Source organism: Scyliorhinus torazame, chromosome 3, assembly GCF_047496885.1.
Source record: "Scyliorhinus torazame isolate Kashiwa2021f chromosome 3, sScyTor2.1, whole genome shotgun sequence".
Taxonomy (NCBI): Eukaryota; Metazoa; Chordata; class Chondrichthyes; order Carcharhiniformes; family Scyliorhinidae; genus Scyliorhinus; species Scyliorhinus torazame.
Window position 1 is genome coordinate 44,644,728 of NC_092709.1, and position 26,004 is coordinate 44,670,731.

A 26,004-nucleotide genomic window follows, 5' to 3' on the forward strand; every position below is an offset into this window, starting at 1 on the left:
AATACTGTGATGGACAGATGCATTTGCAGCTGGCAGATTGAGGAGGATGAGGTCCAGTATGTTTTTCCATTTTGATAGTTCCCTCATCACCTGCTACAGTCCCAGTCTTGCAGCTATGTCCTCTAAGACATGGCCAGCGTGGTCTGTAGCGGTGCTACCGAGCTACTCTTGGTAAACTCCCCCACCCAGAGTACATGCGCCGTTGCCTCCCTCAGTGCTTCCTCCAAGTGCTGTTCAACATGTAGTAGTACTGATTCATCAGTTATGGGGAGTGGCGCATGGTAATCAGCAGGAGGTTTCCTTGTCCATGTTTTACTTGGCCACGAGACTTCATGAGGGCTGGATGTTGAGGACTCGCAGGGCAACTTTCTCCCGGCTGTATGCCATTGTGCCACAAGCTCTTGTGCCAGTGGAACAGGACAGACCCAAAGATGATGATGGCGGTGTCTGGGACATCGTCATAATCATAGATCCAAATTTTGGCATTATCAGAGACTTTTGCAGGACGACTGAGCCGAGTTTGCCAGTGTTTCCAGTGAGTAGGTCAATGGTGGATGGTCTGTCCAGTTCCATTCCTTTTAGACTTTGAATGGTGCCTCCAGGGGCACTGACAACTTTCTTCTTGTACTGCACCCAAATGGTTATTCTTCATTTCTGAGCCATGCAGCCAAGCTGGCTATTTGAAGATCAAGAGTAGACTTTGTAGATAAGCCCACTCACACTTTACTGTAGCTGAATATTTCTCCTCCTCAGGCCGGGCATGTTCAAACTAACTGTGCTGCTCCCATTTCTGCTCCGAGGTTCAGAACAGAAATTGAATTATTGGTCCTAAATGGCCAATGTAGCTCAATACCATAGCCACCTGGTTCATAATTCTTTAAATTAGCTGATAACCCAGGGCAGCACGGTGTCGTAGTGGTTAGCACTGCTGTCTCACAGCACCGAGGTCCCAGGTTCGATCCCGGCTCTGGGTCACTGTCTGTGTGGAATTTGTACATTCTCCCCATGTCTGCGTGGGTTTTGCCCCCACAACCCAAAGATGTGCAGGGTGGGTGGATTGGCCACGCTAAATTGCCACTTCATTGGAAAAAAAGTAATTAGGTACTCTAAATTTTATTTTTATTTTTTAAGTAGCTGATAACCCACCTCTTTAATTATTTTTTAAAAAAAAGCAGATCAGAGCATCAAGTTATAGGGATGGAAAATAATGAAGACTAAAGCCAATTGTAAGCTTAGAGCATTTATTGCCACTGACAACCTACTAAATGTGAATTCATTCAGCAATGCAGAATGTCTGCACTAGGTTTTGATGTTCAATATGTTGACAAGTCCACAAAGGCCACTAATAATGGATGCAGTGCTACAATGCTGTAGAAAGATTAAAACACATTCATTCTGAAATAATGTAACACTTTCCTCATGTTGAATCAAATTAGACAGATTTAAAGCAGAAGAATGACTAACAAAAGGTGAGGATTAAAATTAACAGGTATTTCATGTTCGAAAACAAACCATGCACAATTAGAATCTTTGCAATATTGACATATATATATATAACATTTTTAAAATCAATTAGTTCCACAATTTGTTCTTCTCCACATGTTTCTATCTTCATGGTAAAAATCCATTTATTCACAATTTACCACTTTTTGGTTTAAATGACCACTAGAAAACAGATTTTCTTGCCCTATACCAAGTTATTATCTTCATATATTGATCACAGCATAATTCATTTTGTCAAAACCAAAACATATTATAAGTGCTCTCCCGCCCTCAGCAAACAAAACAATTCTCAAGCTCACCCAGACACTCTTTATAAAATGCACACATTTTCATTTATTACACTGAGAGAATACAAACAATCAGAAGACGGGAGAGAAATCTGTAAACTTTTGGAGTAACTCCATTCTCTCATACTCACACCCGTTAGGCTCTTTTTCCTGTTACATTAGAAAAATTATGTAATTTTAGTAAAGCTGCAAACACCAGTTACGAAATGCGGAGCTCAACTAGTCAAGCTTTCAGGAAGAAGCATTGGACTGAAACAAAGTTTAGATTATGTGACCAAGATTACAGCCTTACACCTGAAGCAAGATTAAATGTTACTGAAATAACATTGTCACATTAACACAAGAATAATCTATTTGGATAATGCTTCAGTTGCTAGCTTTGATTACTCAGTGTAGTGAAATGAAACAGAAAATGGCATCTTGCACTTTATCAACAATGCCAGACCATTCACGGAGTCAAGCTGCTGTATCCAAATGCCAGAGAGTGCAACATTATCAATAACTGTATTTAATATTTAGTATTAAATACTGCATAACTACAGCCAGGGGAGAAATCATATGTAACCTAATGTATTTAAATATCATTCAAAAAATTCTCAACTCCTCCTTTAACTAGTTGTAAAAGATCTATAAATAACAGCACTTCATCCTAGTGATATCGATATGCAACTCAAAATGCTTTCTCCAGACCCAAACTAACTTTCAATGAACAAACTTGAATTGTGAATAAACCTTTTGCATAAACAGATGAAATGGATAGGGTACAGAAAAAAAATAGAAAAGCCTGCTTGTGTTGGCTTTCACCGAAATCCCAATGAAAATACAGAATGATGCCTTATTCACAATCAGATTAACAAAAAATGTAACAGCTATTATTGGTAGTATTTCAACAAAGTTTAGAGGTGAACCCTATAAACCCATAAATAGTGCGTGTAGTTAGGTTTGGCTAAAACCACTTTAATTTGAAACAGTAAAAATGGCCACGGATTTACAGTTGTCCATGAACCATCTTAGAAAATTGCACGCTGCTCAAAAGACTACCAAGCAGGACAAGCTACACTGTACAATTAGTAGGTTAATAGTGTTTACCGCTACATAACAAACTTTCATATGCTAAAGGCAAATGCATATTTACTTGCTCAAATGCCTCATATTGTATTTTGCAAAAGTTAAGCCTTGAATAATTTAAAAACAAGGTGAATGATAATTCATGGAACAGAGCATGTTAAAAGGTCCTGATCTGGCAGTTTCATGTAGCATTAGTGCATAGCTTCTTCTGCTTTTTCTACTTGCTTAAAAGAGAGAGTTGCATAAATTTCATTTCCGCTGAACAGGTTGGAAGACCTGCAGTTCAAACTTGTACCAGTCAGGAGCTTCTGGGCCACCCTTGCCTGCAGAGTAGTGATCGTATCCATAAGCCACTGTAAGCTCTTCATCCTGCTGCACTGGCTGGATGGTGCGGATGCTTTTAATAGGTCCAAACCGAGGATGAATAAACCTGGACAGAAACATTTGCAATGATGTACACCAAGGTGATATTTTTTTTCTTTTAAAGTAGCTTAATTTAAGTATGTTGCACATTAAAGCAAAAAGCACTCTTGGACAAAGGCAATGAAAGGAAAATAAGAATAATTTGTTATGTTTCATAGCATCAGAAACATATTAGTGCCAAGTGCTAGGAAGATCCACAATCAACAAACATCAGCTGAATGGACATTATGCAAGTGAGAATTAAGGAGGTGTTTACTGAGGAGATTTTTAAATTTGGAGTTATAATTTTTTTTAAATTAGGTGCCATTTTAAAAACATACTAGAAAGCATATTCAAAGTAGGTGTCAAAACCTGCTCTCATTTGTGCTCCTACAACTACCAGAGCTCAAGCATGCCCATAGCTCAGTAAACAATGATCCGCCTTTTGAAGATGATGACAACTCAACAACACATTGGTGCTTTGAAAGGGAAACGTTTACGGACTTCTATCATGAAATTGATGGGCAACTGTAATATGCACTTCAAGATGTCAGCCGAAGACGTGATCAAAACAAATTCATCTGCATGAAACGGCTGAATCGGGGCCGTAGAAATTTCAGCCAACTCCCCAATCTTTTCTGAAGGTAGGGAGGCAAGAAGTGGGATGGATGGGCCAGGGCCAGCATTACTTCTGTGGAGCAAAGAGCAGAACAAAGAACAAAGAAAAGTACAGCACAGCAACAGGTCCTTCGGCCCTCCACGCCCGTGCCGACCATGCTGCCCGACTAAACTAAAACCTTCTACACTTCCTGGGTCCGTAACCCTCTATTTCCATCCTATTCATGTATTTGTCAAGATGCCCCTTAAATGTCACTATCGTCCCTGCTTCCACCACCTCCTCCGGCAGCAAGTTCCAGGCACCCACTACCCTCTGTGTAAAAAAAAATTGCCTCGTACATCTCCTCCAAATCTTGCCCCTTAAACCTATGCCCCTAGTAATTGACCCCTCTACCCTGGGGAAAAGCCTCTGACTATCCACTCTGTCTATGCCCCTCATAATTTTGTAAACCTCTATCAGGTCGCCCCTCAACCTCCGTCGTTCCAGTGAGAACAAACCGAGTTTATTCAACTGCTCCTCATAGCTAATGCCCTCCATACCAGGCAACATCCTGGTAAATCTCTTCTGCACCCTCTCTAAAGCCTCCACATCCTTCTGGTAGTGTGGCGACCAGAATTGAACACTATACTCCAAGTGTGGCCTAACTAAGGTTCTATACAGCTGCAACATGACTTGCCAATTCTTATACTCAATGCCCTGGCCAATGAAGGCAAGCATGCCGTATGTCTTCTTGACTACCTTCTCCACCTGTGTTGCTCCTTTCAGCGACCTGTGGACCTGTACACCTAGATCTCTGACTTTCAATACTCTTGAGGGTTCTACCATTCACGGTATATTCCCTACCTGCATTAGACCTTCCAAAATGCATTACCTCACATTTGTCCGGATTAAACTCCATCTGCCATCTTTCCGCCCAAGTCTCCAAACGATCTAAATCCTGCTGTATCCTCTGACAGTCCTCATTGCTATCCGCAGTTCCACTAACCTGTGTGTCATCTGCAAACTTACTAATCAGACCAGTTACATTTTCCTCCAAATCATTTATATATACTACGAACAGCAAAGGTCCCAGCACGGAACACCACTAGTCACAGCCCTCCAATTAGAAAAGCACCCTTCCATTGCTACTCTCTGCCTTCTATGACCTAGCCAGTTCTGTATCCACCTTGCCAGCTCACCCCTGATCCCGTGTGACTTCACCTTTTGTACCAGTCTACCATGAGGGACCTTGTCAAAGGTCTTACTGAAGTCCATTTAGACTGCCCTACCTGCATCAATCATCTTTGTGACCTCTTCGAAAAACTCTATCAAGTTAGTGAGACACAATCTCCCCAACACAAAACCATGCTGCCTCTCACTAATACGTCCATTTGCTTCCAAATGGGAGTAGATGCTGTCTTTCAAAACTCTCTCCAGTAATTTCCCTACCACTGACGTAAGGCTCACTGGCCTGTAGTTCCCTGGATTATCCTTGCTACCCTTCTTAAACAAAGGAACAACATTGGCTGTTCTCCAGTCCTCCAGGACATCACCTTAAGACAGTGAGGATCCAAAGATTTCTGTCAAGGCCTCAACAATTTCCTCTCTTGCCTCCTTCAGTATTCTGGGGTAGATCCCATCAGGCCCTGGGGACTTATCTACCTTAATATTTTTCAAGACGCCCAACACCTCGTCTTTTTGGATCTCAATGTGACCCAGGCTATCTACACACCCTTCTCCAGACTCAACATCCACCAATTCCTTCTCTTTGGTGAATACTGATGCAAAGTATTCATTTAGTACCTCGCCCATTTCCTCTGGCTCCACACATAGATTCCCTTGCCTATCCTTTAGTGGGCCAACCCTTTCCCTGGCTATCCTCTTGCTTTTTATGCATGTGTATAAAGCCTTGGGATTTTCCTTAACCCTATTTGCCAATGACTTTTCGTGACCCCCTTCTAGCCCTCCTGACTCCTTGCTTAAGTTTCCTCCTACTTTCCTTATATTCCACACAGGCTTCGGCTGTTCCCAGCCTTCTAGCCCTGACAAATGCCTCCTTTTTGACGAGGCCTACAATATCTCCCTTTATCCAAGGTTCCCGAAATTTGCCGTATTTATTCTTTTTCCGCACAGGAACATGCCGGTCCTCAATTCTTTTCAACTGACACTTGAAAGCCTCTCACATGTCAGATGTTGATTTACCCTCAAACATCCGCCCCCAATCTAGGTTCTTCAGTTCCCGTCTAATATTGTTATAATTAGCCTTCCCCCAATTTAGCACATTCAGCCTAGGACGACTCTTATCCTTGTCCACCAGCACTTTAAAACTTACTGAATTGTGGTCACTGTTCCAGAAATGCTCCCCTTCTGAAACTTCTACCACCTGGCCGGGCTCATTCTCCAATACCAGGTCCAGTACAGCCCCTTCCCTAGTTGAACTGTCTACATATTGTTTTAAGAAGCCCTCCTGGATGCTCCTTACAAACTCTGCCCCGTCTAAGCCCCTAAGTGAGTCCCAGTCAATATTGGGGAAGTTGAAATCTCCCATCATAACAACCCTGTTGTTTTTACTCGTTTCCAAAATAAAAGTCCTGCACCTCCAGAATTAAAACTTTAAAAATCCTCTGCCACCTTTTTTGTGGATAGTAACTGTCCCTTTTGTGGACCACTTCTTAGGCCAAAGAGTGAAACACCGGAGGGAGGATGCATGGCCTCGGTTGATGGCCAATTTCAATCAATATCTGACAAGCACCATTAGGGCCCCTATTTGCACAATCAGGGCACCCAAGGCACATATCAGGTGGGCGCTCTGCACAGCTAGAAGTCAGAGGTTTTCATCTGGCCCATTTAGGTGACATCATGCAGGAGAGGACCTTTAACCTTTCCTACCAAAAATTTTCATCCATAAAACAAGAACACATTTCCCTTAGAGTTTAAAAACTTACCTATGGTATTTGGCAAAAATGCACTAGTTGGATAACTCTGGGCTGAGAAGTAGCAGATAGTGTTTGCACTGCCTAAGTGATAGCATTGGCCATCTCCAAATCCAACTAACCGCTCCTGATTTAACATTATCACTGCTGAGTCTCCCACAACAATGAATTGATCCTAACCAAAGTTACTACTATGTTTCTTATCCCTTCTATAACTTTGAACAATATGGAAATACTTGAATATGTTTTACAAAAACAGGCCCCAGCCTGAAATCTACTCCAATCCAAAGATTATATATAGTTAATTAAAACTAAAGGATCTCTCAATTATTATCTTTCCTCAAAATGATAACCCATTATTTAAAAACCCATTATTTAAAAAAAGTATACGTGTAAAACTCTCCCCCTCCTCAGTAATATTTGCAAGTACGTGTAAAACTCATTGTTGCAGCTGACCCTTAACATACCAGCAACTACTTACGTTGCATAACAGCAATTGGGAGCAAAGGAGTGATTTGCCTTGTGCCCCAATGATGCACAGTAGTGCTTTGTGCTGCTGTAAGGCTCAGGAACATCTAGCACAGTATCGCCATCCAATGATATAGTATTCCCGTTGAGAGACCAGTCTCTGGAATTTACCTGGAAAGACAAGTGATTTTCTTTTATACAAACAGACTTTTCTGCATTCTTTTTGACTGGTAAATTCTACCTTCATTAGAAACCTTGAAATTGTGCCTCTCACCTCTTCATGCGTTAGCCGCATTCCATTGTAGAAAGCCATGACTGTGTCAGGTTCTGCATCTACTTTTGCAAATAAACCTTCCCCAGCATCAGGAATAAGAGACTCCGCAACATACACCCTAATTTAGGAGAAGTAAGAAACAACACTTATGCACGTTCTTTGATTAAATTGTGCAATCTCTTCAATATATTAAAATTATGAAAAGCGGCAGTCTGGTTGATCTTGAAAGGCAAGGATATACAGGATTGTAACTTTGTTACCGTCCTTGCCTTTGCAACTGCATCTGAACCGCTCTTGCACAAATAAGTTGCAACGGTAACTAAAAGTTACTAGAAGAGGGAGGACTGACAACTAAAAGTTACTAGAAGAGGAAGGACTCTGACAAAAGCTCAGCCACGTTAATTCATTTTAAACTTTAATATTCTATACTATTCTTTGATGAAATACTGTTCAGCAAGATCTAGAGAAAATCCATCTCGCCTGGATCCAGTAGTCCAAAGCTATGCTCACTAATGGACTTGATGAAAACAATATTTTCTATACCAAAGTCCATAAGACCCATTTTCCAGAGAGATAGGTCCTGGCCATCGACCAGGTTCCCTTGCCTTTGAATCTCTCTCAGACAGTGACATCATCTTGAGCCAATCACTTGTACAGAGATATTTTAAACACAGAACGAGCAATCACAAGTTACATTAACATAATCCTACACTTGTACATGAGAAATGGTCAGTTGTGGCTCAATGGGTAGCGGCGCACTTATCTAAGTTAGACGATTGTGTGTTCAAGTCCCACTCCAGAGATTTGACCACATAATCTAGGCTGGCATTGTAGTGTAACACAGAGGGAATGCTGCACTGCCAGATGTTCTGAGGCCCCATCTGCCCACTCAGTTGGATACAAAATATCCCAAAACACTATTTTGAAGAGATGGGAAGTTCTCCCTGGTATCCTGGCCAATATTTATCCCTCAACCAACATCACTAAATCCACATGGATGAGGCGTTGAACTGTCGGGTTTCGATGGCTGGAAATATTAACTTCCACACTTGAATCATGTTCAGAATATTACATCTATTTATGGTACCAAGATCAAAAGTTAAGCAGCAGCGTTGGGAAAACAATGTGTCTTTTTAAAAACACATTCTCCATTCAACTTCTTTATCTGTGCTTAAATTACTAATGATCCTCAAGGATATACAACTTGGAAGTTACACGATTCACCCCCAAGTGTACCATTTATCTTTTTAAATCTATCACATTTCCTACCAGTGTCACAGTGCACCATTTACCCAGATAAAGCAGGATGATCTGGAGCAAGGACTTTGCCAAAGCCAGTTGTAAAGCTGTTCTGTGACTGATTAGACCTAGGTATACAGTATCAGACCAGACTACAAAACCTTCCTCCCATCTAACGCTCACCCCAAAATGAAATATTATGCTATAAAATGCATAATTGCTTAGTGCGGTACTGAACTGTGGAAATTCATCCAAGACTAGCAATTTGCACATTAATGCGGACTGATTCATTTATTCTTATGCACTCATACTTGAAGTCGGTTATTCTACTGAGAACGCCACCTGACCACTCCTAATGTTCCTTCACAAGAGGTGGGTGCCACTGGCTAGGACAGCATTTGTTTCCCATCCCCAAATGCCTTTGAGAAGGTGGTGGTGGTGAGCTGCTGCCTCGCTGAGCAGCTGCAGTCCATCTGGTGAAGGTACACCAACAGTGCTGCTAGGGAGTGGGTGCCAGGACTTTGGTCCAGCAAGTGGAGAAATTATTTGGTTCCAAGTCAGAATGATGTGTGGCTTGGAGGATGCAATAGGCAGTGTTTCCATGCCTCTGCTGTCCTTGTCCTTCAAGGTGGTAGAGGTCATAAATTCGAAGGAGGCGTGGCAAGTTGCTGTCGGCATCTTTAATATATGACACACACTGGTGCCACTGTACCTTGTGGGAGAGAATGTTTACGGGATGTTGGATCAAGCGGACTGCTTCATCCTGGATCGTGTTGAGCTTCTGGAGTGTTATTGCGGTTGTGCTTATCCAAGCAAGTGGAGAGATTCCATCACATTTCTGAATTGTGCCTCGCAGCTGGTGGACAGACTGTGAGGAGATACTTGTTGCAGAATTCAGTGATGGTTATGCCATTGAATGTCAAAGGGAATAGCTAGATTCTTGTTGGAGATAGTCATTGGTGCTACACCAGTGCCAGGCAATATTATCAGCCCAAGCCCAAATGTGTCCTGGTCTTTGCTGCATAAGGCACAGATGGCTTCAATATCTGAAGAGTCTTCAATATCTGAGGAGTTGTGAATGGTACTCAGTGTGGTGCAATCATCTGTGGATATCCTATCCCTAGATGTGAATTGTGATGTGTAAACACAAAGTATTCTGTATAGAAGCCAACTGCTTCGAGATACTACATTAAATATAATTTAATATGTCAAATTGTTTAAATTATTATAGGTGCTTTCACATACGTATGGGACTCACAATAGTATTAATTTATTACCCAGGAATGCAGGTAGTGTGAATAAAGATTTAACGTCTTCCCCTTTCCTCAGAAATGTGGTGGGGTGACGCGGTGGCACAGTGGTTAGCACTGCTGCCTCACACCTCTAGGAACCCGGGTTCAATTCCGGCCTCAGGTGGCGGTGTGGAGTTTGCACTTTCTCCCGGTGTTTGCATGGGTTTCCTCCGGGTGCTACGGTTTCCTCCCTGGTTTAGCACAGTGGGCTAAACAGCTGGCTTGTAATGCAGAACAGGCCAGCAGCACGGGTTCAATTCCCGTACTGGTCTTCCCGAACAGGCGCAGGAATGTGACGACTAGGGGCTTTTCACAGTAACTTCATTGAAGTCTACTTGTGATAATAAGCGATAATAAGCGATTATTATTATTACAGTCCAAAGATGTGATTAGGTGGATTGGCCATGCTAATTTGCGCTGTAGTGTCCATAAATGTAAGGTGGGGTTACTGGGATAGGTGTGGGCTCAAGTAGGCTGCTCTTTCCAAGGGCCAGTATAGATTCAATGGCTGAAAGGCCTCCTTCTGCATCATAAATTCTATGATTCTATGAAATGCTCTCTGAAATGGAGGGCATTTAGGGATGAGCAATAAATACTGACCCAGCCAGTGATGCACTGCTTAAAACAACATGGTCACCAGCAGTTAATCATTCTCATGGTTACTACAATAATTTGGCATCATCTAATCATTCTCATTGTTCCTCAGCTTCTATTACTCTTCAATCCAAGTGGTCTTCTAAATTCTAAGTCTCATTGCCAATAAATATACACTTGAATGCCTCTCCCAACTCTCTTATAATTGAAGTCTTAAAGCTGTAGAATAGCTAATAAACAAATGAACCCATGACATCTGAATCCATTCACATTTAGTAACAAAGTGGTACATCATGTTCATTTATTCATCACATGGGTTCAGTGTTGATTCTGGAATTAATGGGTAGGCTTTTGTCCTTTCTGTCAGGCTATTAAGCATCACTGGAGGAAAAAAAAAGGGGGGGGGAAAACGGTCAGATAGGGAGCATTCTTCCCTGCCCGATATTCCTTTTTGAATTCTGCTCAGCCAAAACTCAGTGCCCAGGTGGTGGAGAAAAAGATTATCTCAATTTCAATCACTTTTATAAACAATAGTCAGCTCCTGGAGATGGATTAAATAAAACACTTAAGAATCTATAGAATACACTCAGGAATGCATAAATTTAGATTCCCTTTGATAATTACTCCTGATTTAAGTAAGGCAATTTCTATTACAGTAAATTATTACAATTTGCAAACATATTAAAATATTAATTTAAATGAGTGACCCATTAAAAAAGTAGTAAACCACAATTAACCACCTTTAACAATAAAGTGAGTGTTATTCCAGATTACTGATGGAGTAGAATTCTTGTAAACAAAACTGGTTTGTCATGAGATCTCAGTCAAGTATTCCAATACATTTAGGACCAAGCCGATTGAGCTCCACCTGAAGCATAATGTAGAGCTGAGCTGACAGAGGAAAGGAGAGTAAAGCTAACCCTTTACTTGCAGCAGAGAAACAGACATTAAAAAAGAATTATGCCTTGAAGAAAATCACAGACAAAAATTTGAAAAAGAACCTATGGTAGAAAATGTTATTAACTACCACCCCCCCCCCCAAAAAAAATGTTCCCAAAACATGAGTACATTCAGAAAGAAAGCAGAATGCTGGACTTCTAAAATAAAATCTAACAGTGCTGGAAATATACAATTATTCAATTACATCTGAAAATTGAAAAGGCCTAGCTGACTTTGGTCCAAGACCTGCCTTTCTCTTTTCAGAGGCTGATGTGTATTTCCAACATTGAGGTAGGCGTTGATTCTCATTGTGCCCATTTTAAAACTCACGCAATAAAGGCCAATTTGGGAAACTTGACATCTTGTCTCACAAGGACCTCGAAGGATGTCCGTCCCAAAATTGGGGCTGGCCCTTTTTGTTTTGGGTATGGGTATGGGGAGAGGGGGACCGGGACTGCTTGAACAGGCATTAAGCCGTTTGCACGTGCTAATGAAGGGATCAATACTTATTTTAGGATCCCACAAGAAATCGGGACTACCCTGAGCAAGGGAAACATTGGACTTGGTCCGCTCAGGTTTTCCAGGCACGGACATGTTCTCTTAAGAGGCGAGCATCAAAAAGGCAAGTTTTGTTTTAAGTTGATGTGGAGCTAGGAGGAGCAAAAATGCTCCATCGTAGTTTCAGCAGACTCAACCAGTCTGATATTAGCCTATTTTGTTCTGTTCCCCCAGGGCTTAGCTTTGGACCGCTGCTAGAGAGACCAGTGGCCAGACACTGATTGAGCTGTCTGTGATGGTGCAAGTTACCAGTGGCTTACTCACACCAAAGTTGATCAGGACCAATTTCAGGCCAACCTTGCATGCCCCGCGGGGTTGGGATGCATGCTCCATTTTAAGCTCAAACGGGGCAAAATCATTTTCTTTCTCTTGCTGGTTTTAATCTTATGAATACATCATACTTCTTATTTGCACAATCCGAGCAGTTATTTCATACTGTCAGCAATGTCACTCACTAGAAGGCAATTTTTCCCCCCCCCCCAACTATAAATAATTTCAACATTTAAAAATAAAAGCTGGTTTATGAAGGGAAGAAATTTGAATAACCTCTCATTTTCATAAGGGTCAGGAAGGAGACAATTTGTAGAAATGCAAAAAGAAGTGGCCTTGTCGAAGGTGTAAACTGGACCTGTTGTAGAGAAAGAAGGATATTAAATGTCAACAGTTGATCAGATTTTCAGGCAACATGTCTTAAATTATCCATACATGTCTTTTAAAACAATTATCAGGTTTAATGGACATTTTTATTAAATGCCACGCCTTTCTTACCTACCTCCAGAATCGTCAGTTCCAATATTCTCATGATCGACCTCCCAATTGTCACTGTCTGCAAACTTAAAATCTCATTTAAAACTGCTGTCCATTTCCTAATTCATAGCAAGTCTTGTTCACCCATAATCCTTTTCCTTGTCAACCCTAATTGGACCCCAGTTCAGCAAACTTCTCTCATCCTGGTTTTCAAAGCCCTCCCCAGCTCTTTAAGCTTCTCTAGTACTCTCCGGGCCAAGTGGTGGAAAATAGGATTAGAATAGATAGATGCTTCACAGCCGGCGCAGGCACAATGACACAGCCGGCGCAGGCACAATGGGCCGAAGGTTCTCTTTCTGTGCTGATTCTACTGCTGATCCTTAGATGTCTGAATTCCACTGATTTCAACTGCTCCACCGTTTGCAGCTAACCTTTCAGCTGCCTGAGCCTCAAGATTCCTTTTCTAAATCGGTCTACCTTCCTTTAAGACACTCCTCAAGACCTGCATCGTAGAAAGATCAAACGTTTGGGTGGCTCAGCGTCACAGTTTGCTGATGTTCTTGTGAAGCACAGGAGTCATTTAACTAAGTTTATATAATTGTACGGTTTTGTAGTTATTAAAGCTTCTCCAATTTACTTCCGGTTGCGGCTATGCCTAGGTAGGTCGCACGTTCGGCAGCTCCCGCCGAGAACGGACTTTTGGGCTCATTAGAGGGGCCCCAATGGCAATTGTTCGACGGCTTCTAGTGTGGGAAGGTGACAGCAAGGCCGCCTCCCCCCCCCCGCAGTATATGGATTGGACCAGGAGTGGAGCGGTGAAAAAAGTGATCTTGGAGCAGCGGAAAGTGAGAGGGAGAAAAAGCAAGATGGCGGTGGGTGGAGACCAAGCAACTTGGGCGCTGTGGTCGCAGGAGCAGCAGGGGTTTCTCAGACGCTGCTTTGAGGAGCTGAAAACCGAAATGCTAGCGCCAATGAAGGCGGCGATTGAGAAACTATTGGAGACCCAGAAGGCGGCGATCCGGGAGGTGCAACAAAAAGCCTCGGAGAACGAGGATGAGATCTTGGGCCTGGCAGTGAAGATGGAGGCGCACGAGGCGCTGCACAAGAGGTGGGCGGAAAGATTTGAGGACCTGGAGAATAGGTCGAGGAGGAAGAATCTTCGGATTCTGGGTCCCCCTGAAGGAGTTGAGGGGTCCAATACCGGGACATATGTGAGCACGATGCTCAATTCGCTGATGGGCGCGGGAGCCTTCCCGAGCCCCCTAGAGCTAGATGGGGCTCACCGGGTCCTGGCGAGGAGACCCAAGGCCAACGAGCCGCCAAGGGCTGTAATGGTGAGGTTTCACCGCTTCATGGACAGTGTGTGTTTTGCGATGGGCCAAGAAAGAGCGGAGCAGCAGGTGGGAGAACACGGAGATCCGAATTGACCAGGACTGGAGTGCGGAGGTGGCCAAGAAGAGAGCTGGCTTTAACCGGGCTAAGGCGGTGCTATATCGGAAGGGGGTGAAGTTCGGTATGCTGCAGCCAGCGTGATTGTGGGTCACATTCCAAGATCGGCACCACTATTTTGAAATGCCCGAGGAGGCTTGGAGCTTCATACAGGCAGAAAAGTTGGACTCAAATTGAGAGACTGGGGTTGTGGGAGGGGGGGAGTGGATGAATCTCTGCTGTATATATATATATATATATATATATATATATATATATTTATATATATGGTTTTAAACTGCATGTGGGAATGTTCGGTTGGTTGGGTGCTGGATGGGGATGGGTGAAGGAATTTGATGGCGAGGCTGTGGGAGTGTGTGGGCGCCGGTGGTGGTGGGAGGGGAGGCCCAGGGAAAGGGGAATTGAGATAAGGCCGCAAAAAGAGCTGCGCCAGAGGGGGCGGGGCCGGCTCAGAAAAGCACGGGCTTTTTCCCGCGCTAGGGAAGGAAGGCGGTGGGGCGTGGAGGAGCGCACACTGACTGAGGGGGAGGGGGGATTCCCACACTAGGGGGGTCGATGGGAAGGGGCGAGAAGCTCCCCAATCCTGCTGATAACTTGGAATGTGAGGGGCCTGAATGGTCCGATCAAGAGGGCCCGGGTGTTCGTGCACTTAAAAGGACTGAAGGCAGACGTGGTCATGCTTCAGGAGACACATTTGAAAGTGGCAGACCAGGTTAGGTTGAGAAAGGGATGGGTAGGACAGGTATTCCACTTGGGGCTGGACGTGAAGAACAGAGGGGTTGCAATACTGGTGGGGAAGCGGGTGTCGTTTGAGTCCAAGAATATTGTAGTGGATAATGGAGGTCGATACATGATGGTGAGCGGTAGGTTGCAGGGGGTGTGGGTGGTACTGGTAAACGTATATGCCCCGAACTGGGATGACGCCGGATTTATGAAGCGCATGCTGGGTCGGATTCCGGACCTGGAGGCAGGACGCTTGATAATGGGGGGGGATTTCAACACGGTGCGGGATCCAGCATTAGATCGCTCCAGATCTAGGACGGGGAAGAGGCCGGCTGCGGCCAAGGTGCTTAGAGGGTTTATGGATCAGATGGGGGAGTGGATCCATGGAGGTTCGCTAGACCCCTGGCCAGGGAATTCTCATTCTTTTCCCATGTACATAGAGCTTACTCCAGGATAGATTTTTTTTGTTTTGAGTAGGGCGCTAATCCCGAAAGTGGAAGGAACGGAGTATTCGGCCATAGCCATCTCGGACCATGCCCCGCACTGGGTGGAGCTAGAGTTAGGAGAGGAGAGGGACCAGCGCCCGTTGTGGCATCTTGATGTGGGATTACTGGCGGATGACAAGGTGTGCAGAAGGGTGCTGGGGTGCATTGAGAGATACTTGGAGGCCAATGAGAATGGAGAGGTGCAAGTGGGGGTAGTCTGGGAGGCGTTGATGGTGGTGGTCAGGGGAGAGTTAATCTCCATTAGGGCCCACAGGGAGAAGAGAGGGCAGGGAGAGGGAGAGGCTGGTGGGGGAGATCTTAAGAGTGGACAGGAGGTATGCAGAGGCCCCCGAGGAGGGACTACTTTGGGAGCGGCGAAGCTTCCAGACGGAGTTTGATCTGTTGACCACAGGGAAAGCAGAGGCACAGTGGAGGAAAGCACAGGGGGCGACGTACGAGTATGGGGAGAAGGCGAGCCAGATGCTGGCACACCAGCTTCGTAAGAGGGTGGCAGCGAGGGAGAGAGGTGGAGTTAAGGATAGCAGGGGAAATACGGTGCGGAGTGCGGCGAGAGTGAATGAGGTATTTAAGGACTTCTATGAGGAGCTGTATAGATCTGAGCCCCCAGTGGGGGAGAAGAGGGGACGCGACGATTTTTGGATCAACTGAAGTTCCCGAACATGGAGGAGCAGGAGGTGGCTGGTTTAGGGGCACCAATTGGGTTGGAGGAGCTGATTAAAGGATTGGGGAACATGCAGGCGGGGAAGGCCCCGGGGCCTGATGGGTTCCCGGTTGAGTTTTATAGGAAGTATGTGGACCTGCTAGACCCGTTGGTAGTAAGGACTTTCAATGAGGCAAGGGAGGGGAGGACCCTGCCCCCGACAATGTCCGAGGCGCTGATCTCGCTGATTCTGAAGAGGGAGAAGGACCCACTGCAACGTGGATCGTATAGACCGATCTCGCTCCTCAATGTGGATGCTAAGTTGCTGGCAAAAGTGCTGGCCACGAGAATTGAGGACTGTGTCCCTGGGGTGATCCATGAGGACCAGACGGGATTTGTAAAGGGCAAGCAGCTAAACACCAATGTGCGGAGGCTCCTCAACGTGATTATGATGCCATCGGTGGAGGGAGAGGCGATGGTAGTGGCAGCTATGGACGCGGAGAAGGCCTTCGACCGGGTGGAGTGGGAGTATCTGTGGGAAGTGTTGTGGAAGTTTGGGTTCGGGAAGGGGTTTATCAGGTGGGTCAGGCTCCTATATAGAGCCCCGGTGGAGAGTGTGGCTACGAATCGGTGGAGGTCGGAGTACTTTCGGCAATACCGAGGGACGAGGGAGGGGTGCCCCCTGTTCCCCCTTGTTGTTCGCGTTGGCAATCGAGCCTTTGGCCATGGCACTAAGGGAGTCCAGGAAATGGAGGGGGTTGGTTCGAGAGGGTGAGGAACACCGGGTGTAGCTGTATGTGGACAACCTGTTGCTGTACGTGGCAGATCCAGTGGAGGGGATGGTGGAGGTCATGCGGATCCTAAGGGAGTTTGGGGACTTTTTGGGCTATAAGCTTAACGTAGGGAAAAGTGAACTCTTTGTGGTGCACCCAGTGGACCAGGGAAGGGGGATAGATGACCTACCATTGAAGAGGGCGGAAAGGAACTTTCGGTACTTAGGGATTCAGGTGGCGGGGAGCTGGGTGGCACTGCACAAGCTCAATTTGACACGGTTGGTGGAGCAGATGGAGGAGGATTTCAAAAGGTGGGATGTGCTGCCACTCTCGTTAGCGGGCAGGGTACAGTTGGTAAAAATGATGGTCCTCCCAAGGTATCTTTTTGTGTTCCAGTGCCTTCCCATTATGATTACCAAGGTCTTTTTTAAACGGGTAGGTAGGAGCATCATGGGTTTCGTGTGGGCAAATAAGACCCCGAGGGTAAAGAGGGTGTTTCTGGAGCGTAGCAGGGACAGGGAGGGCTGGCGCTGCCGAATCTGTGTGGCTACTACTGGGCAGCCAACGTGGCGATGATCCGTAAGTGGGTAATAGAGGGAGAGGGGGCGGCGTGGAAGAGGTTGGAGATGGCGTCCTGCAGGGGCACGAGCCTGAGGGCGCTGGTGACGGCACCGCTGCCGCTCTCGCCGACAATGTACACCACGAGCCCGGTGGTGGCGGCAACGTTAAAGATCTGGGGGCAGTGGAGACGGCACAGGGGCGAGATGGGAGCCTCGGTCTGGTCCCCGATTAGGGAGAACCATTGGTTCGTCCCGGGAAAGATGTATGTGGGGTTTTGGAGCTGGCATAGGGCAGGGATCAGAAGAATGGGGGACCTGTTTATAGACAGGATGTTTGCGAGCCTAGGGGCGCTGGAGAAGTTTGGGTTACCCCCAGGAAATGCGTTCAGGTATATGCAAGTGAGGGAGTTTGTGAGGCGGCAGGTGAGGGAATTCCCGTTGCTCCCGGCACAGAGGATTCAGGACAGGGTGATTTTGGGTGTATGGGTTGGAGAGGGCAGGGTCTCGCCGATCTACCAGGAGCTGAAAGAAGAGGAGGCCGCGGTAGAGGAGCTAAAGGGCAAGTGGGAGGAGGAGCTTGGGGAGGAGATTGAGGAGGGTCTGTGGGCTGATGCCCTGAGTAGGGTTAATTCTTCCTCCTCTTGCGCCAGGCTCAGCCTAATACAATTTAAGGTTGTTCACAGAGCGCATATGACAGGGGCGAGTATGAGTAGGTTCTTTGGGGTGGAGGACAGGCGTGGGAGGTGCTCAGGGAGTCCGGCAAATCACGTCCACATGTTCTGGTCGTGCCCGGCACTGGAGGGGTTTTGGAGGGGCCTTGCGAGGACTATGTCCAAGGTGTTGAAAGTCCAGGTCAAGCCGAGCTGGGGGTTGGCATTATTTGGGGTAGGCATTATTTGGGGTAACGGACGAGCCGGGAGTGCAGGAGGCAAAAGAGGCCGGTATCCTGGCCTTTGCGTCCCTGATAGCGCGGCAGAGGATCTTGTTATTATGGAAGGACGCAAAGCCCCCCAGCGTGGAGGCCTGGATAAATGACATGGCAGAGTTCATTAAATTGGAGAAGATAAAGTTTGCCTTACGAGGGTCTGTGCAGGGGTTCTTCAGGCGGTGGCAACCGTTCCTAGACTATCTCGTGGAGCGTTAGGAGGAGGTCAGCAGCAGCAGCAACCTGGGGGGGGGGGGGGGGGGGGGGGAGAATGCCTCTTTTGGGGGGGGTATTTAGGTGGGGGGGGGGGTTATTTTTGAATGTGGGGTGTGTGTTCTTTCTTCCTTTTGTTATGGGGGGGGGGGTTTGTTTGTTATTAAAAATTGTTGGAAAAATTTGAATAAAAATATATATATTTTTTAAAAAGCTTCTCCAATTTAGGAGACTTTATACATTCTGCTTCCAGGTGCAAAACTATGTAGCAAACTCTACATGGAAATGAAAATAGATCAACGGGTTACCACACAGCTTTCGTTGTAAGTAATCTTCCCATACTGAGTGAGTTCTATATTTAGCAGCTTACCACTGCTACTCTGAACATGTTGCAATACAGGTCTGTTCCATTAAAAGCTTCAGATATTCAAAACCTAAATGCTGAAGGATTATAATCAAAATGATCCTGTGTGAGCTAAATTTTACAAGTAAAATGTAGTTTTAAAATTGTTCAGGGCAGCACGGTGGTGCAGTGGTTAGCACTGATGCCTCACGTCGTCGAGGTCCCAGGTTCGATCCCGGCTCTGGGTCACTGTCCGTGTGGAGTTTGCACAGTCTCCAGGTGTTTGCGTGGGTTTCGCCCCCACAACCCAAAGATGTGCAGGGTAGGTGGATTGGCCACACTAAATTGTGGAAAAAAATGAATCGGGTACTCTAAATTTATATTTTAAAAGTTGTTCAGAAAAGAAAGAGATAGAGATTTCAATGATTCCAAAGATGTGCAGATTAGGTGGATTGACCATGATCAATTACCCCAGAGTGTCCAAAGGTTAGGTTAGGTGGGGTTACTGGGTTAAGGGGATAGAGTGGGGGCCTGACCTTAGCTTGGGTACCCTTTCAGAGGGTCGGTACAACTCGATGGGCTGAATGGCCTAGTGATTTTATGATTCCATGCATCACTGTAGCTCAGAAACAGAAAATAGAGTAGGCCATTTGATCTTTCAAGCCTGCTCCGCCATTCAACATGATCGTTACTGATCCCCATATCTCAGCACCATACTTCAGCACTCTTCCCATACCCCTTGGCACCTTTTAGAGTCTAGAAATCTATATATTTCCTTCTTTGATTTGGCCTCCACAGCCTTCTGCGGTGGAGAATTTCACAGGTCCACTGCCCTCTAGTAACCAGGTGTTTCCTCATCTCAGTCCCAAATGGCCTAACCCATAGTCTGAGGCTGTGGACCTTGCTCTAGGCACACCCCAGCCAGAGGAAACAATATCCCTGCATCCAGTCTGTCCAGCCTGTCAATGTTATACCTTTCAATTCGACCCCTTCTCATTCTTCTAAATTCCAGTGAATACAGGCCCAGTCAACCCAATCTCTCCTCGTACAACAATCCTGTCATCACAGGAAACAGTCTGGTGAACCTTCGCTGCACTCCCTCTGTGGCAAGTATATCTTCCTTAGATAAGGAGACCAAAACTGCACACAACAACCTAGGTGTTGTCTCACCAGCCCTGCTGTACAGCTGCAATAAGACATCTTTGCTCCTGTACTCAAATCTTCTTGCATTGAAGGCCAACATACCATTTGCTTTCCAGACTGCTCGTCCTCCTGACTGCTTGCTGGTTAGCAGTTGCTTCACAGCGCCAGGGTCCAAGGTTCGATTCACAGCTTGGGTCACTGTCTGTGTGGAGTCTGCACGTTCTCCCAATGTATGCGTGGGCTTCCTCCGGGTGCTCCGGTTTCTTCCCACTAGTTCCGAAAGGTAATTTGGACATTGAGAATTCTCCCTCCGTGTACCCAAACAGGCGCCGGAATGTGGCGACTAGGGGCTTTTCACAGTAACTTCATTGCAGTGTTAATGTAAGCCTTGTGATAATAAAGATTATTATCTACATGCTTGCTTTCAGTGACTGGTGTACTAGGACACCCAGGTCCCTTTGTATAGGGGCTGGTTTAACACAGGGCTAAAGAGCTGGCTTTTAAAGCAGACCAAGGCAGACCAACAGCAAGATTCAATTCCCGTACCAGCCTCCCCGAACAGGCGCCGGAATGTGGCAACTAGGGGCTTTTCAGAGTAACTTCATTTGAAACCTACTTGTGACAATAAGCGATTTTCATTTCATTTTCATATTTCCTAATCTATCACTATTTAAATAATACTCCGCCATTCTGCTTCTCTATCTGACGTAGATAACTTTACATTTATCCACATTATACTGCATCCCCACTCACTCAAACTTGCCTAAATCACCCTCTTAACATCCTCCTCACCACTCCCATTCCCACCAAGTTTCATGTCATCAGCAAGCTTGGAATTATTACTTTTGCTTCCCTCATCCAAATTACTGAATGGTACAACAGTCTCGAGGTGGCTGAATGGCCTTCTGCTGTTCCTACGTTTCAAAATCTTTTGATGGATGGGTGAGCAAGTAACTTAACTCCACTGCAATGGTTGAATACTTTGCTGGCTATACTCTTCTAAGGAAAATAAACACGGTCAATAATCTTACCCTGGTAGATGCTTGGAAAAAATCATACTGGGTACCAGGTTTTCAACTGCCCTCATTGCAAATACCAATAACTCTGAATGAAATACTCTAATGACTTGGTGAACTCAGATACAAGACCATGGTTGGACAGAAGTTCACAGGTTCAATACTTCATCATAGCACAGAAGGGCATCATTCAGCAAGTATTGCCATCTTTGAAAGGAGATATCCAATTAATCCCACTCCCTTGCTCTTTCCTATTTATTTTTCCTTTCCAAGTATATGTCAATTTCCCTTTGCAAGTTATTGAATTTGCTTCCACCATTTCTGCATAAGTCCAGAACAGGTAGAGAGAAGTTAATAAAGCATACAGTATGCTAGGCTTTAGAATAAGGCAAAGAGTACAAGAGCAAGGAGGTTGTGCTGAACTTGTAAAGGATATTAGTTAGATCTCAGCTGTTGTGTTATGTACAGTTTTGGGTGCCACACTTTAAGCGATGTGAATGCACTGGAGTACCAAAGAAGTTCACAAGATTGGTTCCAGGGATGAGAAACTTCAGATATGAGGATAGATTGGAGAAGTTGGGACTGTTCTCCTTGGAGTGGAGAAGGCGAAGGTGTTTAAAATCATGAGGCTGGAGAGAGTAGATATGGAGAAATGGTTCCCATCTGTGAAACACAGATTTAAAGTGATTTGCCAATGAAGCAAATGTGACGTGAGAAAAAAAATCCTTTTCACACAGAGTGGTTCAGGTTTGTAATGCACTGCGTGGAAGAGTGATGGAGGCCAGTTCCATTAAGGTACTCAAATAGATTATTATTTGAATACAAACAATGTGCAGAGATATGGGAAAAAGGCAGGGGAGTGGTACAGTCACAATTCTCATTTTGGAGAGCCGGTGTAGACACAATGGGCCAAGTGGTCTCATTCTGCACCATAACAATTCGGTTGATATTGTTTTTCTTTAAAAGCAGAGCAGGCTCAAGAGGTTTTCTTACTGACTCCTGCTTCTGTTTCTCATGCTCTTAAACCTAAAGTCAATCTCTTCCCCTTTGAATGGGGCTGATTTAGCACAGGGCTAAATTGCTGGCTTTGAAAGCAGACCAAGGCAGGCCAGGTTCAATCCCCGTTCCAGCCTCCCCGAACAGGCACCGGAATATGATGACTAGGGGTTTTTCCACAGTAACTTCATTTGAAGCCTACTTGTGACAATAAGCGATTTTCATTTTCATTTCTTTTTTTGGTCTCATCAATGGCTGCTACGAGTTACTTGATTACCTAACTTTCTGGAGTTTTTTTAAAAATAAAAGAGTTAACAAAGTTTCAATTGCTGGATGGTACCCAGCACAGCCCAATTGCCCAGGGTGAGTTAGCCCTTCTGGACAACTACCAGGGAAATCCTTACCTGGGAACCTGAAAAGGACTCCCCAGCACATCTTTGGGGTAGCCCCCCACCCAAAATCTGACAATGGGGAGCCAGGAAGTGAGCGCCCAGAATTTAAACATGTTGAAATTTAGGAATGCCACTTTGACAGATCTTTTTAACTGAAGCATTAAAAAAAACACTCAAAATTTACGAAAAAGCGTAAAGGTTATTGAACACGTGTGTCCATTATTAAATTACGTGATGAAACAGTGTAATGATAAATCAATACTTCTCACCATCTGGTGACAGTTCAAACTGGGGTTTCCCCTCAGTCACACCTTTAAGAGTTGCCAGGTGTCCTTCGATAATTTCTCCATCAACAAATTTTCCAAGCAGTGCTACCTTGCCCTCAGGATAAACATAAGCTATTTTATCGCCAGTCATCTCCCCATCTTCATTCACCTCTCCTACAAGGCAGCCACCAACCTGTCACATAAGATAACATGTCACTTGATTCATAACACACAATTTTCACAGGTCTAATGACATATAGATTTTCTTCTCAAGATCTTGGAAACATAGATCATAGAATTTGCAGTGCAGAAGGAGGCCATTTGGCCGATGGAGTCCGCACCGGAAAGAGCACCCCACTTAAGCCCACACCTCCACCCTATCCTCACAACCCAGTAATCCTAGCTAACGTTATTGGTCACTAAGGGCAATTTAGCATGACCAATTCATCTAACCTGCACATCTTTGGTCTGTGGGAGGAAACCGGAACACCTGGAGGAAACCCACGCAGACACGAGGAGAACGTGCAGCCTCCGCACAGACAGTGACCCAAGCCGGGAATCAAACCTGGGACCCTGGAGCTGTGAAGCAACAGTGCTAACCACTGTGCTACCATGCCACCCACATAGCCCAAAGAATTTCCATGAACAGTTTACACTTTGCCATCACAATTCCACGAGAAATGCAGACAATATACACCCCTTTTCCATGCATAAATAAATTTTCTACTCTAATTCTGATAAAGTTATGGCAGCTGTTCACAGACATTTCTGACCAGAATAGATATGGCCATGAAAGCACAAACGCAAAGTTTTTAAAAAATTTATTTTATATCCATAATTTTTGCCAGTCTTCTCCAAAAACATTCAGGGCCAGCTGTTGCTGTTGGCAGCACTCGTATGAGCCAGAAAGGTTTGATAATGCCTAGAGTTAATCGTTCTTCCTCCCTGACCTACCATCATTTTCTGATTATATGCACATTTCTTCTGCTAAAACATTATCTAGAAGCGTGGATTTCCTCCGGGTACTAGGTTTCCTCCCACAGTCCAAAGATATGCAGGTTGGGTGGATTGGCCTTGCTAAACTGCCCCTAATGTCCAACGTTTAGGTGGGGTTGTGGGGCAGTTGACCCAGGCACGGTGCTTTTTCAGAGGGTCAGTGCAGACCTGATGGGCTGAATGGCCTCCTTCTGCTCTGTAGGGATTCAATGGATCTAAGTTAGGATATATTACACATAATAGCAATATAGGTTATTTTGCAACCAATATTTCGAAACTTATGAACAGTGCTTCCCAAATGTTTTTCCACCGTGACCCCATTTCAATGCTTGAAAATTGGGGCAACCCCAGAGTGATAGTGGGTGGAAAAGTACCAGAAAGGAAGTGTTGGGTGGGGTTGGAAGGAAGGAAGAGTGTTGTTGCCTGCAGGCATATTGTTTTGCCCACAACCATTTTGAAGACTGACTTGCCTCAGATACACATTTTGCACAGGATTGTAATGGAGCCTTGATGTGCGCAAAGCACCTCCTCGAATTAGAAGCACGTCAATTGAAGTTCCCGATTAGCTAATCAGAGTGCTTAACTGAATGGCCAATCAGAACAAAGAAAGAACCACCAATCAAGAGCGGTCCTATAGATCAGTGATTGTCAAACTCGGGGGCGCGACCCGCGGGTGGGTCACGGGCGGGTGTCGGAAGGGTCGCGGAGCCGTCCTTCGCGGCGCTCCCGATTGCGCAAATCCGCATGCAGCAGCCGGCTTTTAATAACGCCGGCTGCAAGCGGTCTACAAAATAGCCGCGAACATGTATTTAAAAAATGCACACCGATGATCGGGCACGCATGAGCAGTGCGGCCGCTTTTTGTTTTTAGACAGTCACAGCTTTTTGTTTTACAAGTTCGGGGGGTTTATTCATTTAATTTTAATTTGTCATTTATTTTATTCATTTTATTTATTTATTTATTTTTTAAACAAGTTCAGGGGGGTTTTATTTGATAAAATTTTACAGGACAAAAATGCAGAACTTTGGACAGAAAGAGACTCCATACTTTCCGACACCAGAAGATTTCACCTTCATCCAACAGGTTCCATTGGAGGAGCATGTACGAGGGCCAAAGGGACCCAAAACCATTTCCTCCATTTTTGTCAGCAGCAAGCAATGGTGGGTCACGCAGGTCGGCCGGCATGGTTCGCAAAGGTGGGCCGGCGTGGGTTGCGAAGGTCTGCCGGGTTGGGTCCCGAAGGTTGGCCGGTTGGTAAAAATGGGTTCCCGGAAAAAAAAGTTTGAAGAACACTGCTATAGATGAACTGTTTGGGGGATGGGTGGGGGTTATTTTGCACCCCTGCCAGAGTCTCGGTTTTCCAGTTCTCATGGCTGCCTCGGAGCTTGTGACCACAAATGATCATGCAGTGGCCTCAACAGGAGCCGCGGCCCACTGTTTGGGAACCCCTGCTTATGAAGCATTACACATTATGTCATGAGCTTTTTTCGATTGATCAATTGAAAGCATGTGGGAGCTTGGCTGTGAATTGTGTAACGGTTGTAATTTTACACATTCATATTCCAAATTAGCACAACTCATTTTGCCTCAATAAAACTTCAAGGCAATTCTTTCTAGTCTAGCCACAGCTGGATTGGCCATTTTATCAGAGTACATTCTGCAAGGAATTATTTTGGAGCAAGAGGATAAATAAAACTAGAAAGAGCCACTGAAAGATGGAGAGTGGAGGACAATTTTGAGTCAAAAACAATATGCGAATTAAGCCATGGCGTTTTACATTTTTTTAAAAAACTGTATTTTTAATTGATACAAATAGATTCAGTGCTAATTGGGGATCAAATCCTGCAGTTCGGTTGGGTTTGTTCACTTTCGCCACAACTTTGCAGAGATCTAGGTGCGTGTTGCACATGGGGTTCAGGCAAAGTTGACCGTTCGTTCACAAGAGTCCAGGTGCATATCATATTTGAAAAAAATTATACGTGTTGAGCGCAACTAAAGCAACCAAACTGCTGCTTTGGATGAGGTTATATAATTCATCAGGGGCTGCAATCAAACGTATGGCCTATGGTCTCGATGCAAGTTAACCTCAAGTTTTAAAGTTTTTCACCATAGTTTGCAAATCAATAGTTGGCTGTTTTTGACCGTCACAGAGTGATGGGCC

The 26,004-nt window shown here is 45.0% G+C and overlaps 1 protein-coding gene across 2 annotated transcripts in view; it reads right to left on the minus strand.

Annotated features, from left to right (window-relative positions):
- Window positions 1-1,224: 1,224 nt before the first annotated feature.
- Window positions 1,225-26,004, minus strand: part of setd7 (SET domain containing 7, histone lysine methyltransferase) — a 48,709-nt gene continuing 23,929 nt past the window's right edge. The window contains exons 4-8 of one of the 2 annotated variants that reach the window (XM_072495601.1): window positions 22,893-23,040; window positions 12,702-12,783; window positions 7,534-7,651; window positions 7,273-7,430; window positions 1,225-3,288 (exon numbers count right to left, since the gene is read on the minus strand). In XM_072495601.1, the coding sequence (XP_072351702.1) occupies window positions 3,108-3,288; window positions 7,273-7,430; window positions 7,534-7,651; window positions 12,702-12,783; window positions 22,893-23,040 (687 nt within the window). In that variant the 3' untranslated portion in view covers window positions 1,225-3,107. Of the gene's footprint in view, window positions 3,289-7,272; window positions 7,431-7,533; window positions 7,652-12,701; window positions 12,784-22,850; window positions 23,041-26,004 lie in introns of both variants that reach the window. The other variant, XM_072495600.1, reaches the window with a different exon arrangement.